At 46.4% G+C, this 14,532-nt stretch overlaps 1 protein-coding gene across 1 annotated transcript; it reads left to right on the top strand.

Moving 5' to 3' along the window:
* Positions 1 to 4,619: 4,619 nt before the first annotated feature.
* LOC146202979 (uncharacterized) lies at positions 4,620 to 12,181 on the top strand. Its single transcript, XM_084585252.1, has 2 exons — positions 4,620 to 4,897; positions 7,664 to 12,181. Exons 1-2 carry the CDS (start codon positions 4,631 to 4,633, stop codon positions 11,618 to 11,620), a joined length of 4,224 nt encoding a protein of 1,407 aa, XP_084441378.1. The 5' UTR covers positions 4,620 to 4,630; the 3' UTR covers positions 11,621 to 12,181.
* Positions 12,182 to 14,532: the final 2,351 nt, after the last annotated feature.

Genomic DNA, 14,532 nt, shown 5'->3' with positions numbered 1-14,532 from the left:
GTGCTCATTGCTCCCATCGCTTCTTCGACATGCCGGGCAAGATTCTTTTCTTTGTGTTTACTCAAGGGACTGGTTCCTACAGAAGTGAGTGTTTTTTTTTTTTTTTTTTTTTTTTTGGTTTCATCAAGCCGTCTGTTGGTCATGCTAAGAGGATTGGCCGAATTTTGAAATCAGAGCTATGGAGGCAAATTCAGATCTTTAAAGACTAGATTCGTGTTATATATGTTAAGCATTACACCCTGCGTGGGTGGGGGAAAAAGTTAAAGAAGATATGGCGTCTAGTGACCCAGACAACAGAGTTTTTGTGCCTACGTAAGGGTTAATTAAAAATGCTTTTGGATGGACTTGTCTTACTGAGGATGTTTCGGAAGGTTGACCTACATGATGGGAAGTGAATGTGAACGTTATATGTGGTAGCTGCAGATGTGTGGTGGTTTTGTTCTATGCGGTGGAATTTGTGACTGTCATGCTTGGACGATGTTAGTGTTGTACTGGGATGATTGTGCTACTAACTTTTATTGTTGACTACACATCTACTTGGCAAAGAAGGGGTGTGCGAAGAAGATGTACTTGGGTGTAGAAGAGGAAGTTATGGCTGAGTGATGAAGAGGAAGGGTGTGTTCAGTTTCATACTACAGTTGGTTGTGTGCGCCTGTGTTGTGTTTTTTATTTACGCCGTTGCGTTCGTTTGCCGCATTTCTGGGTATTAGAAAAATTTCCCCACAAATAACAGGAATACAACCAAAAGGAGAACATGCACATAACGCATATCTAGGTACTCTTGAAATTTGATATCTAAAATACTTTTTCATCAATTCTCGTTCACGTGCCTAGGGTAGAACAAGAGAAAGAAGGTGGGTACACATACAGTATGAAAAAGACACTGAACAAGGGTGGAGGGGAGCCTCAATTCGCCAAGTCGAACAAACGTCTCGACAACTGTACATGTCATCATCTGGGTGCCAGGCGAAGACAAGTCCACTTGTCGAAACGTTGGCTCGACTTACGAATTGACCCCCCCCCCCCCCCCCCCCTCCTCCTTATTCTTGTTCAGTGCTCCTTCACGTATCTGATTTATATTCTGGTGCAATGCCTTGCGGATGATTTCAACTTGGCGCTCCGCACGTGGTAACGAGGGTGCATAATTTGCCCTCACAGCTATGTTAAGGCAAAAAAGACTTATGCAGAGAAACACTAAATGTTAGAAGGGCAACTGAAGGTTCACATGTTCAAACTTTACACGGCAACATAAAGTAAATCTCGTTTTGTTAGATCCTTTCCGAAGCCAGCACAGTGCAGTTGTGAGGTTTGGGAGCATGCTGGAGAAAGACGACGGCACCAAGGAAAAGAAGTAAACCGAGAGACAGGCCGATCGGTTGTTTAGAATTGCCAGTTAAGCTAGCTGCACCTGAGTGCCAGAAGATATTTGACGAGTCGTTGCCACGAATGATGTATACAGGTTCACCCAGTATGATGTCGATCGAGCAGTCTGCCCAAAGATACCGTTTTTTCCTGTTTTTCTTCATTACAGTTCGGCATTGCTTTGCTATATTATATGCCAGGCGAAGACAAGTCCACTTGTCGAAACGTTGGTTCGACTTACGAATTGACCCCCCCCTCCTTATTCTTGTTCAGGGCTCCTTCACGTATCTGATTTATATCCTGGTGCTTTGCCTTGCGGATGATTTCAACTTGGCGATCCGCACGTGGTAACGAGGGTGGACATATCTCTCATAACTCTAGAATAATCACTAACCTAATTCCGAAACTTTCTTGACACCGAGCGCCGAAAGCTCGCTTTCGAGCTACCTTCAGCGGAACTCGCAAAGTGGGCGGCTTTGGCGATTGGATACAGGGCGATGAGGCAAACAGTGGAAAAAATTGTAAAAAGCATAAAAAACTCTCACGTGGTGTCTGCACATTTAGCAATGCAGGAGGGTATCCTGTCGTAACTGCACTGTACCACATCCCAGCCTGGCACTTAGCAGCGATGATTTTCTTTCTGTTCATTGAAATTAAGCAGAGTTCTGTATACTGTTGTCACGACTAGAGCGGACTACACGTTGTTTCTTGGGCAGCTAAATGGTTCAGGCATATAAATGTGGCAGCGAGGAAATTATAGGGGAATAAAAAAATCTAGTTTAAAAATTTCAGCACACTTGGCCACATTTTCATTCAGTATGGGACCGTGAAAGGTTTGTCATCCACACCTGACTTACAAAGTGCCGCACGCGCGATGTAATACCTGCTCGAAACGAAATTAGGGCGAGAACCTTACTATAGGCTATGTCTGCATTGGAAAGGTCGTGTCCGCAAAACGTGTCCGGAGCCGTGGTGTCGTTCTCAGAATAGTTAGGATCAAAAGAATAGTTGTGACCGATAGAGCATGATATGAAGATGCTGCATAAGAAAACGCACGTAGATAAGATGGTCAGGTAATTAATTAGAGCCAAAATGCAAAATTAAAATCAAACATGTACGTCAACATTAGCCATGTGACTAATATTAACGTCCAAGGATGTGAAAACACGCCAGCAGGATGTGGATGTGTTTCCGACTGGTTCTCAGGGAAGGAAAGGCACAGTATCTGTTACACTTTTTGTGGACACCTAAACCGCGCCGTAAGGGAAAAGTTGGGAGTGAAAGCGGAAAGATGGAAATGGATTCCGTAGTGGAGGGCTACAGAGTAATTTCGACCACCTGGGGATTTTCAACGTCCACTGATATCGCACAGCACATGAACGCCTCTTCGTTTCGCCGCCATCGAAACGCGGTCGTCGGCGATCGGGACAAGGAAAGAAAATTTCCGCTGTACGTACCAGCCCTGGCCTCACCCGCAAAAGCTATACAAGGGGTGCGCGACGTACCAGCAACGCCCAAGCTTTCGCATTTCTCCAGCGCAGATTCTGCAGTGCTCTCGGAATTTTTTAGAAACAAAAAATATACTTTTTTTTTATTGCTCAAATATGCCCTTCGGCATAAGAAATCTAAATATAAAGATGCGGACCTATGGCACCTCTAAACGCTAACAGCTCTCGGTGGTGGAGTCCATGCGCCCATACTCTTGTCTCAGGTGGCCGGGTAGGGTGGTAAGCGTGGCTTCGGAGGTGTAGCTTGCGTACCGTCCAAAGTCCAGCGCAGGTGGTTAAGAAATAATCAAGCGTCGTCTCAGTAGCGGGAGCGGAACAGAAAGGGCAGGTCAGGAGAGCAGTCTGCGAGGTCCAGGAGGATTTGACCGCAGATGTCAACGCAGCAGCCAAGCGGATTCTCCTCAACACCACCTCCTAACGGCGAGTCAGACCACCGAGAAGGTTGCATCCACATAGTGGAATTAAAGCATGCGTAGAGCAGTGGGGAAATTTCTTTGCAGGTACTACGGCGTCTCCTGGAGACAGCTTCAACATAGGCGGAGCAAGGTCTAAAGCAAAGCCACCTAGCCAAAAAATGTAAATGTCATATGAGACTTCCCAAATGTACGCGTTCGCACGTACCATTGCACCTGTCTACCCTGCATCAAAATAATCTGTATCTGCGGTGCTTCCGCAGACTTTGACAGTTAGGACGTCAGACGTTATTGTATCTGGTCGTTACCGACTACATTTAGATGGCGGAAGTAAACAAGGTTTCATCACTGTTGCCATACCGCACAAATTAGGCTGCAACCTTATGGAAGAGAAGACCTTCACTATGAGTGTGTTGGGCGGAAAACGGGAGAAAAAAAAAAGTAAAAAAGAGTTTGTCTGCTTTTTGGTGACGAACGTGTTCAACAGCCCATAATAGTAGTCCGCAGTCGGCTGAAGGTCTATGATTGCTAACGCTGCTGTCCCAGCCAGTAGCGTATTCAAGTAGTTAAACCTGTCTAATGAAGTGCACTTTTTTTTTGAATTTCTTGACGCAGCCATCAACCACATTATCAATGTTCATCTACGAACAGTCCGGGTAATTGCGTATTATATTTGCGGGCTCTTCAGGCCATGGCCGCTTTTGGTCTTTCTTTCTGTTACCTCCCCCCCCCCCCCCAAAAAAAAAAAAAAACAACAACAAAAACAAAAGCTGGAAAGTTCTTTGTTTCGCTCAAAATTACCGCATTTTTTCATGAGCCCTCCCATCACTAGAGGAAGCTAATTTTCCGAGCATGAATCACTGATTGGCATGACGGAAAACAATGCCCGCGACCCCCGAGAGATAACATCGCGTAAGGAAGTCATCGACAACTGTGCGATCAGGCGTGCTTAATATCGCATTCGTTTAGTGCTCTATTAAATATAAATTCATTAGTGCCCCACGCATCTGATAGCTGCATTTAACCGATTGTGGATAATACACGAGCGGATGAGACGCAGGTGTCCGTTTTATGAAATGAGGAAAACAATTACAGTGTCTGTCAGGCAACTGAAAAACAATCAGGCAACTGCAAAACAAAGCCTAGATAACGACGCCCGCATGCAAACAGAACAGAGCATAAAATAGACGGGTTGTAGCTCTCAGGCAGTGAAGCCGGATTGTGTGGCCCGGCTTGGAAGGCCATGCATTCCTTTCGGCCGACCAATCAGTCGTACACCAGAAAAGCGGCTGGCCGCTCACCGGGGGCTGGTTGGTGAAGAGGCGCGGTGGCGCTTCGGACGCAATTATGGCCAACCGAAAGCTGTACACGTTGTTCGGTTTCTCCTCTGAACTAGACTGGAGGCCGACTGCCTTTGTGGGGCCGATACCACGAAGCAGGGTATGTGCCTGCTGCGGCCGAATTCCGATGAGCGGCTTGCTGCTGCCTTGCGAGGACTTGGTGTGCCTGCCTTGCTTCGAAAGCGATGACAGCTGCCCCGTCCACGAAGCTGCCTACACGGAGGAGGAGCTCCAGAGTAGGACGTTTCCGCTCCGGTACATGATGCAACGCAAGGTACGCAACGCCGTCTTAAATCCAGCTACACTTTCGCTTAGCAATAGCTGGTAAACAAACATCGCTAAGGGAATATACAACGGCGCGAGAAAACGAGGACGAGAACAGGCGCCTGTCTTGTCTTTTGCGTGTTCTCGTCCTCGTTTTGCACGCCGCTGTATTCCGTTAGCGATGTATTAAATCATACTTGCTTATGCCGAGTATAGAGAGGAATGGCGTGCTTCGTACACAAAATGAGAAGTAAGCCGATATCAGTACATTACGAGCGCTAGAAAGTACTGCAGTGAATAAACAGCCGCAAAGAGCGTGTAAATAATGATGGTGGTGGAGACGACAATTTGTACATCATGACCAGCACAAGTAGGATTTCTGAATATCCGATGACCTCTCGGTTCGATAAAACTTGTTTTGTTGTAAACACTTTTGTTTATTTAAACTTTCGAGGATCACGGATTTTTTCTCTCTGATTATCGGCCGTGCACCTTAATATCCTACAGGGCTAAATGTGATTTGCATCATATATATCTATGCATTCATATAGCACTTTGGAACTATTTTTCCTGGTAAAACATTACCAAAATAGACAATATGAGGGAAAAGCACTCTCATATTTCAAATATTCAAATATTTTAGATATGAGTGAACATGCTGTATATTTGATGAACTAGCAGTCTCTGACTAGCTGAGCAGATGAGACTGCACTGGTTTTCAAATAGCAAACTGACACCAATTTAACCACGACCTCGAGGAAATGAAAAAAAAAAAAGATTGTTTGAAATATCGGAAGGTCGGAACGTCGAATAATGGCTACGAAAAGCTTTTAAACAGCCGTCCCGCACCGCAGCAAATTTAATTGATGAAAAAAAATATATAAACTGTTAGCCTAGGTTCAAATTAGAGTTTGACGAGCGGTAGCTCGGTTTAGTTAGGTAAACGTTCGTCTTTCTCAGTCAAGTTAGTCACAGTGTCTTGGCGAGGCTACCGCTCTGAAACTATGGAAGACAGTTAAGCTCCGCCTTCGGTCAACGACTCTCGTTTACAGGCTTTTCTTGTGGTTACTCGTTCGTTTGCATGAAGTTTCAGGTCGCCTATTTACCAATCCCTTAATTATGCCTCTAATATCTCTCACGTTTTCATTAACATAAAGTCCTAAGCTGCCCCGTTACTTTGTTGCCGGTATAGTAACTGAACCCCGACATAGATATAGAGCACTGCTTTATCGAAGCAGCACGAACGCGGCCTGCATGCGTGGTCTAGTAGTGTGCCCTACTGGACGCCCAAGAGCCCTGGAAGGTTAATTACTATTCCGTCCTCCCACCTTAAATGAGCTACCCGATTTAGCAGCTTCCTCCAACTCTGTGACAACATGGAGTATTAAACAACCCAAAACAACCAATCAGTGCTCAGCATTGTCACCTGCCAACTACCACCAATCAGAGCCATGCCCATGGCGCGAGTCTTTGATCTGAATAGAGATATACCGCTCCAAATATTGGTCATGGTCGTCCGCTTCTTAGCTAAAGCTGCATTGAAGGCACGATGCTTCGCAACTCCGTCTTGCTGTATTGAATGTTCGTTGTAGGGAAAATCAAAGCAAAGCTCCGCCAAACGAGTAATCGGCCGATCAGACCTTTCCTTTGGGAGATGTCTAAATGCTTTCTCTCTGGACCGTTGCTACTTTCGTCGTGCTAGCCCCTTCCCACACCAGTCCAGCGAACAATATGGCGATGTCTAGTGACCACGTATTGCAAAGGTCTTACGCGACAGCGCTGTCGTCACCCCCACCGGCGGTGTCCGCATTAAACACGAGCTGCTCGTTATGATGATCGCGCGTTTTCCGCCCTGGGAGCGCAGGAATGGAGAGACACCATTTAAAGAACTCACATGTCGGTTTCGATATGAAACGTCAATGTTCGAGCGGCTGCACTGATATGAAAGCAAATAATTTTTCACAAGGACGCCATGGTGCTACTCTCTCGCAGTGCCTTGGCCCGAAGTCAAGTTCAGCGGGCAAGTGAATGCAGTTTGATGCGCGACCAAGGTCCCTTACAGTAGCAGATGATCTGTGCGGTGGAAAGCGGCGAAAACTGAGAGTCCAGCGAAAGAGCGAAAGCTCTCAAATAAGGAAAAGTGCTGACACGCAAGTCATCTCTTGAAACAACGTGCAGCTGGGATATGATGGTGATGCTTGGCCGATAGCCGCTGTAATCGCGGGCTGGCAGCTAAGGTAGAAAAACCGCTGCCTTTCCCATAAAATAGAGTAGTTGTAAACATGAAATGGTTTTATTACTGGTGTAGCACATTGCGCAGCGCCGCTCATCATCTCTCGCTGCGTTTTCTTTCATTCCTGTCGCGCCGTAAAACGATGACAGGGTCAATAGGTCGGACCTCTTTAGCGGTCATGCCGAAGAATGATGCCACGGTATCCGCGTTGTACGGTTTGGTAGTGGTGCCAGTGATTTATTAAAAATAATGACCAAAATGTAGGCAAAGAATGTTGGCGGTCGCAGAGCGAGATGTAAAGGGAATGCGTTGTTGTTGGCAGGAAATCGCATGTACAAACACGCTCTTATGTTCTAAGGTTTGTTTGCTCCTGGTGCTACTAGTTCACTGATAACTGTCGTCAATTTTTTTAGACCTTGTGGTCATCAAGATGTGCGTAAACTATGAACGAAGCGGGGCATAGAGGCCTACGCACTTATGGTAAGGTATACTCGTACGTACTTGTGAAAGACAATGTTACAAACTGGAATTTTTGGCTTTCAGGTGTATTGCTGGAACTCAAGCAAAGGCTGCGATGCCGTGGGGATGCTGTCCCTGATGCTAGAGCATTACGAAAAAGACTGCCCTTTTAGTTCTGCACCAGCACACTCCGAGGAGGGAACTGCTGAACTGGGACAACGTCACTCGAACCCGAAACCCCCTGCGATGCTTAAATGTGAACAACGCACCCAAAATGTATTAAAAGAAGAAGTTGGTGGGGCCGTATCAAGAAACAAAACGTCCTTAGAAGACAGCAACCTAAGTAGTGTTGGCGACTTCAAGGTAGAAAGCGATGATACAAGTTGCGTGACATCCCATTCGATCGCGCTTTCGACTCGGGCAGGTAGCTTGGGAGAAAGGGTGCACAGCTCAGTCACGATCCACGTAGACACTCGGTCCAGACGCACCACCACTGCTCGAGAAGCAGCGGAGTGCGGGTCGAGGAATATCCGCGCAACGAGAGCTCATGAACCCATGCGGAGAGCTTTTAAAAGAGAGCAAGGGCGGAGGCGAAGTGACAGTGCAGAACCGCCTAACTTGAACCAAGAAACTGACGTGGAACATCAGCACCGGCATAGCAGATCCAGCAGTGATACCGTAGAATACGAAAGCGTCGCTTTTCTGCCCCCTCGACGAGCCGCAACCAGCTCTCCCCTCTCTGAACCCCGGCAAGGAGAAGCATCGAACGACACCAGCGAAAGCGAGGGCATGAGAACGACTGACGGCATTGAAGCCGTTTCAAAAAGAGAATGCTCACTTGGGGATGCCAGAGCAGAAAGTTCTGCTTTAGAAAATTGTCCAAACGAGACTTTGCTATCTAGATATTTGCAAGAGACACAACATGGTGAGCCCTCGGGACCATCAAGTATCGTTAAGGTGAACTGTGCCGCTCGCAGCGAAGAGTTATTGATGGACCACTGCGGAAGCACTGAAAGACAAGTTCTTGGCATAGGACCCTTTGACACAACAATGACAGTGCCATTCTCTGATGACTGCCGAGTTTGCCACGAGGCTTCGATGGAGAATGAACCACCAGCCGACGATTCAGTGAAGGCTCCTGACCATCGCGCTACTGATAACACTCGCGAGGAAAACGTATTCGCTGTTCCCGATTCCTCTCCCAGATCCCCTGGGAACTCAGATGATGGTAATAATTCACTAAAACACACGGAGCCAAGTTCCGATGCTTTAAGTCATACAGTGTACCCAGAGGAAACTGGCTATGAGGCATGTTGCAGTGTGCGCGATGAGTGTTCACAGAATGCAACAAGCACGGCGGCACACAGCACGAGACAGGAACGACCAGAAGACATCGAATCAGCTGCTAACGAGACCAGCTGCGGAGAGAGTGCGCAAGAACGACCCGGTCGACTGGAAGCTTCAGGTACACACATGCCATTGGAAGAAGTCTATGCACAGACGAAACGTAAAGCAAATGTGCCTTCTTTGAGCCCAGCAGCGACCCAAGAAAAACATGAGCTTTGCGAGTCTGAGGAAGAGCGAATCAGGACAGACCGCGCTCAGGTCTTCGATCACACGAGTGGAGGAAGTGCACTCAAAGCTCAGTTGAGTGGCGAGCTGTGCACGTCGGACAATACGGAATTTGCAAAGTTTCAGGCACTGGAAAGGACGTTTCCGGAGTGCCGAGAGCCTGGAGACAGCCAGACACTGTGCGAACGAGTGAAGAGCTCTGAACTGGACCAAGGCGTTTTTAACAAGGGGCAGCCGCCAGAAATGGCCGCATCAGAACGTGAAGAAAGAACTCAATACCCTGGCTATTTAACAAGCCACGCTTTAAGTCTAGTTACAGACCTACCTGGACAATACAGACAGGCAGCAAGAGATGCTATTGAGGAGGAGGCGACAGCAAATTCTGCAGTTCTGAATTCTGCAATGCCACCAGGCCAAGGCCAAGAAGAAGGATTACATACTAAACTGACACAAAGCGAGCGTGGCGAACTCAAAACTATGGCTGTACATGGCGATGGCTCTGACACCATTCCTGCTGTGGGGCCTACAAACGACGTTGCATGCAGTGTGATGGACGACATGAGGGAAAGACAGCCACAGGAAGGATTGACGGTTCGGTCTTCTGGCACAAACGAAACCAGAGATTCGCTGGATTTTTCAGTTTTTGAGCCGCGCAGATTTTCTCCTTTGCACATGTGCACTGACGATCACCACGAAGAAAAAGATATTTCCAGTACTACGAACACTAAGTACTCAATGCCTAGCGTCATGGTGTCCGAAATGACCTCCACAGGGGCAGAAGTAGACCAACCAGAAATATTGGCCGCAAATCTCCCGTTGTCAAGAAGTTATACTGTCGATGACAGGAACGGTTCCCAAGTCTGGAATTGCGCTGACGAAGAAAGACGGGCTAGCTGTCAACGTTACGCTGGTGCAGCCTTAGAAAATGTGAGTGTGGGCAGGCTGCAGTCAGCGACCAGCAGTGTAGGAGCAGAGCAAGCTTGCCTCGATTTTGAGAGCATGTCTAACAAGGTGAACTTCCCTGCCATTCTCAGCGAGATAAACGAAGCTATTGAATTTGTTTCGGAAGCTGGGCATTTTCCGCGAAGCAACGAAGGATTAGGAAGTCCAAGGATTGATGTCAAGTTGATCCAGGGGTTAAAGACTGTTAGTGCCGACGCACTAAAAGGTCAAAGAAGTTATAAGGATCAGGACAATCAATTGACGAGCGAATATCGCTACCGAGACGTAGCTTCGGCGCGCGATTCAAAACCCACACAATCAAACTGTTTAAAAGATAGAAGCACGGAGACCACATTGAAATTTTCAGTGACAGGAAACGAAGGTTGCACTGCGCCATCAAAAGAATCCACAGATGAGGAAGACGTTGAAGGAGAAGACCCCATGCCGTCACAGGCTTCTGCACTTTCTGTCTACCCGAATTCTAGCGTTAAAAGTGCTACCCTGCCGCCCAAAGCGTCACTTCCCAGCTCCTTCAACCCAGAAGCCACGATGTGTTGCATTCAAGCTGAAAGTTGCAATACAGAGGAAAATAGTGGTGCAAGGATAGTCTTCCGCAAGGTAGAACAAAGCTCCCAGCGGTCTCTTCGAAGGGTGACGTCTGCAGATGCAGCTAAATTTGCGGTCAGTAGTCCAGCAGAAGAAAGACCAATGGCCGAAAAGTCCTGTAGTGACGAATGCGTAGCGTCTGGCCTAATCAGAGAGCGTTTACGCCAAGATGTCACACTCAGCAATTGTGTAGAAGGAAATGACGAAGACAGCAACTTGTGTGACGAGACATCGCCATTGGGCGAAAGTCGCAGTAACTGCGATGAAACCAAGACTGAACACCTTAAGGTATTGATGTCTTTGAAGCTTGCTTTAGACGCCGCATTGACAGTTACAAAAGAAACCGTCACTAGCAACACACGAAGCACTCTAGTTCTGCAGGAACTTCACGAACAGATCAGAAGGAGCACATTTGATGTAGTAAATGTGTGCAAAGCCATGCTACACAACTCTTTCGGAAATTTGGAGTCGTTCGAATGGTGCATAAACAAATGTGATGAGGTGAAGAACCGGGCAATGCAAATCGAATACCTTTCACTGGGAAATAGCTCTCTACACTATTTCTGCGGGTACAACATCCGGCCAAGCGTTTTCTTTCGAAAGAGGGCAGGCATAATCGAGATCCACCCTGAGCTAACTCTGTATAAGGGTGTGTACGACGACTTCATAAAATGGCCCTTCGAAGGAAAGTGCAAGCTTGCAATCGTGCACCCTTCCGACGCAGCTGAAGACGTGGTTCTCAACATGGACGACAGCGACACAAAATCAGTTACATTAGCGTTCATGAAACCAAAGGGCATTCGGAACATTGGCGTTTATTTCCAAAAGTACCACTCGTTTCAAGACATCGAAAACAGAGGCTTTATCTCCGACAACAAACTTCGTCTTAGGTTTGAAGTTTTCTCGCCTTCAGAGCAGTAACCAGGAGTCAGGAGCTGCGTTAGTAAATTATTATTTACAATCACTTTAAGCTATTGGCTCCGGTTTCAGTGGCAGGTAGTTTTAACGGACTGCGCGTTTTTGTCTACGATCTCTACCAGAATCTGAATATTTCCAATTGAGGAAATAATTAAATGTTCTGTCTTTTCTGCTCAAGAACCTTAATCGAGGAATGGACTATGGTGGTTCAATAAAATAAATGTTACTCCGAATTGTTCTCATGAATTTTGCCGTGGTACCGACTACCGTCGAGCGGATCGAATTATCAGGACCACTCCTGACAGTTTGTCGATTTGGTGTCATCAACTTAATGCTAATATAAGTTCGCATTTAAGAAAGGTTATAAAGTATCACTTTTGAGCTGCAGTTTATGTTGCTTTTATGAATTCACTCTCTGATTGTTATTTAATTAGTCAAAATGCATTTCGGATAACATTCAGTGAATTTAAATTGCTATTAAGAGGTTACGTTTCTGGCTAGCCCTGAAGTCTCTGACCGTGTGACAAAAATGCGATTTGGGCATAAGAAATAAACTTCAGCCTCGTGTCCTGTTGTCTTCCTTGTGTGTGTTTTTCTGTTTGGCTGTAGTTCGACATTAGAAAAACCTGTCAAAACAGTAAGTGTAAAAGACCGCCACATGGCGTCTTCATCTGGAAAACGCGTAAGTGTATATTAGTAAATGTCACATCACGTTCTATCGCCTGCATGATGGAAATGAGGTCAGGACACGTGACGTATGTAAATAAAATTGCAGACAGATGAAAAACAGACGACATTTGGTGCTCACAAAGCATAAGCACAAACACGCGCAAAACATTCTTGGCGGGCTTTTACAGAAATTTAAGTTTTCCTTGAAGTTCTTACCTGTGTGAAATTCGCCGTCATACTCTAATGATCATTTTCTGACCTCAAAACAACCTCATCGGTGCATGCATTGCGAGCTACCGACTGGAAGAAGAAAATGGCTTTTTGACGCACTTTACCCGCTTCCTTGCGCTATTCAGGGCAATAAAAGGTTCGAGAGCATAGTAGAAACTGCTCAATCGAGCAAAGCGGTACGGAGAGTCGCCAGCAAGCTATGGTACACGATAGCTCGGGTGGTTTCACCATTTTACCTCACCTCGTGCTAGCTATAATGTTCAATTCGAGCAGCGACCTCCTCCTGCGCCTCATGGCAAGCACCTGAGAAGAAGAAGAAAAAAACCTTCTTGATAGTAGCTGCTTCCGGTTGGTCTAGATGCACGAATTCTAAATTTGAAAGACAGCGCAAGAGTTCGCAAGGGATGCATGAAGTAGTATCTTCTGCAGCAAGTATTGGGCCGATAGCACAGTGCCTTTTGCTAAACGTATTTGTTTCTGTATATGATCTAATTGTCATATACATGAGTAAAGCGAATGAGTAGTAACTATCTCACACGTGGCGGTTTCCTTAACCACGGCTTGAGGGAAGTCACCGAGGAAATGAAAGGAGGAAGAGAGAAAGGCGTGCCGTAGCGATGGACGCAGTAGAGAGAGAGAGAGAGAGAGAGAGAAAGAGAGAGATAAAGAGATAGAGACAGAAAGGTCTTAATGAAAGCAGAATGGACGCCGGAGTATTTTCTACCAACCTGGCCATACCTTTAATGTGCACTGACATCGCACAGCCCTACTTTGCGTTTTGCCTCCATCGAAACGCGGTCGCCGCGGACGAGCTTCGTTTCCGCGTCCTCAGCTCAGCAGCCGAGTGATGTAAACTCTAAGCCACCGCTGCGGGTCGTCATATTGCTTCTGGAGGATAACGTTAAACAGAAAAACGGACTTACGCGAGGCTACTTCTACGCGAGAGGACTGCTTCGTCCAAATGGGCGGCAAGGAATTTTTCAAGGCTGCCAAAAGAGAATGTAGACAGAAAATACACCCAGTTCTTTCTAGGTGACGATTTAAAAAATTCACTTCCTTTCAAAAGGTAGGCGAAACTTAGGCGATGGAGTAGACTTCTGTCTTAAAGTTCATCTGGTTCAGTCCAAACAAAAAGATTTGTCAGCTACCCAGAGCCAACATTTTTTTTTTTGTGTGTGTATGCATCGTTTCCTGATTTAGGTTACCGATCGATTTCGCCTATGTTTTGTAGAGTGAGCGGGTAGAATCAACGTAGGGCTAGTAAGGCAAGTTGATGCACATCAGAATGATAAAAGGATTCGGCCACATTGCAACACTACCTTGGCACTTCCTTTTTTGTTTAAATGAAGCACTCGATACTTGTGAAAGTTTGAGATTGCGTTCTCGATGTGCGCTGACGGCGTCGGTGTCGTGGCTGTTTTATATGCGCGAAATTCGTGGTATGAGAAAAAAAAAAAACAGGGAATAATTTCTGTGCTGAGCTTCAGGACATGAATAAATAAAAAACTGCCCCAGTGTAAATCTCCTAGATAGAAGGGATTATCTTGACACTAGATCTAGCCGGAAAATCGTGCTGATCACAAATGCTACGAAGTATATTCGTTTTATATTTCTGGCTACCAGTGACCCTACCCCGGCAGCAGAGTTTTTTCGGCGGTAGCGTTTACAGTGGGTTGTCTTTCTAATCCAGACATTTATAAACAAAACCTGAGGGGTGTCTAAACGACTGCTGCTGCAGTTATGCCGTTTCCGGCGTTTGTGCTGTTTTAGTGCAAAAACACTTTACTCACGTCAGAGCAGAACAACGACCTTTGTTGTGCCTTACTCCTAACTCGCCCGCCAGATCTTGACGTCACAGTCCACGTGCCCTGGCGCAGGTAAAGCAAACAGTGCTCTTGCACGATATAATCGGCGTAACCGTGTGAAGCACTGTTTAACACGGTCAAACCCCCTTCAAAACATTGTGGCTTTTATATGACGAGCTCGGACGAGAAAAGTAAATAAAGGTCGGCACG

The sequence above is a fragment of the Amblyomma maculatum genome, chromosome 1 (genome assembly GCF_055883805.1).
Source record: "Amblyomma maculatum isolate TAMU_Amacu chromosome 1, ASM5588380v1, whole genome shotgun sequence".
NCBI classification, from domain to species: Eukaryota; Metazoa; Arthropoda; class Arachnida; order Ixodida; family Ixodidae; genus Amblyomma; species Amblyomma maculatum.
This window is presented reverse-complemented; position numbering and strand designations above follow the sequence as displayed.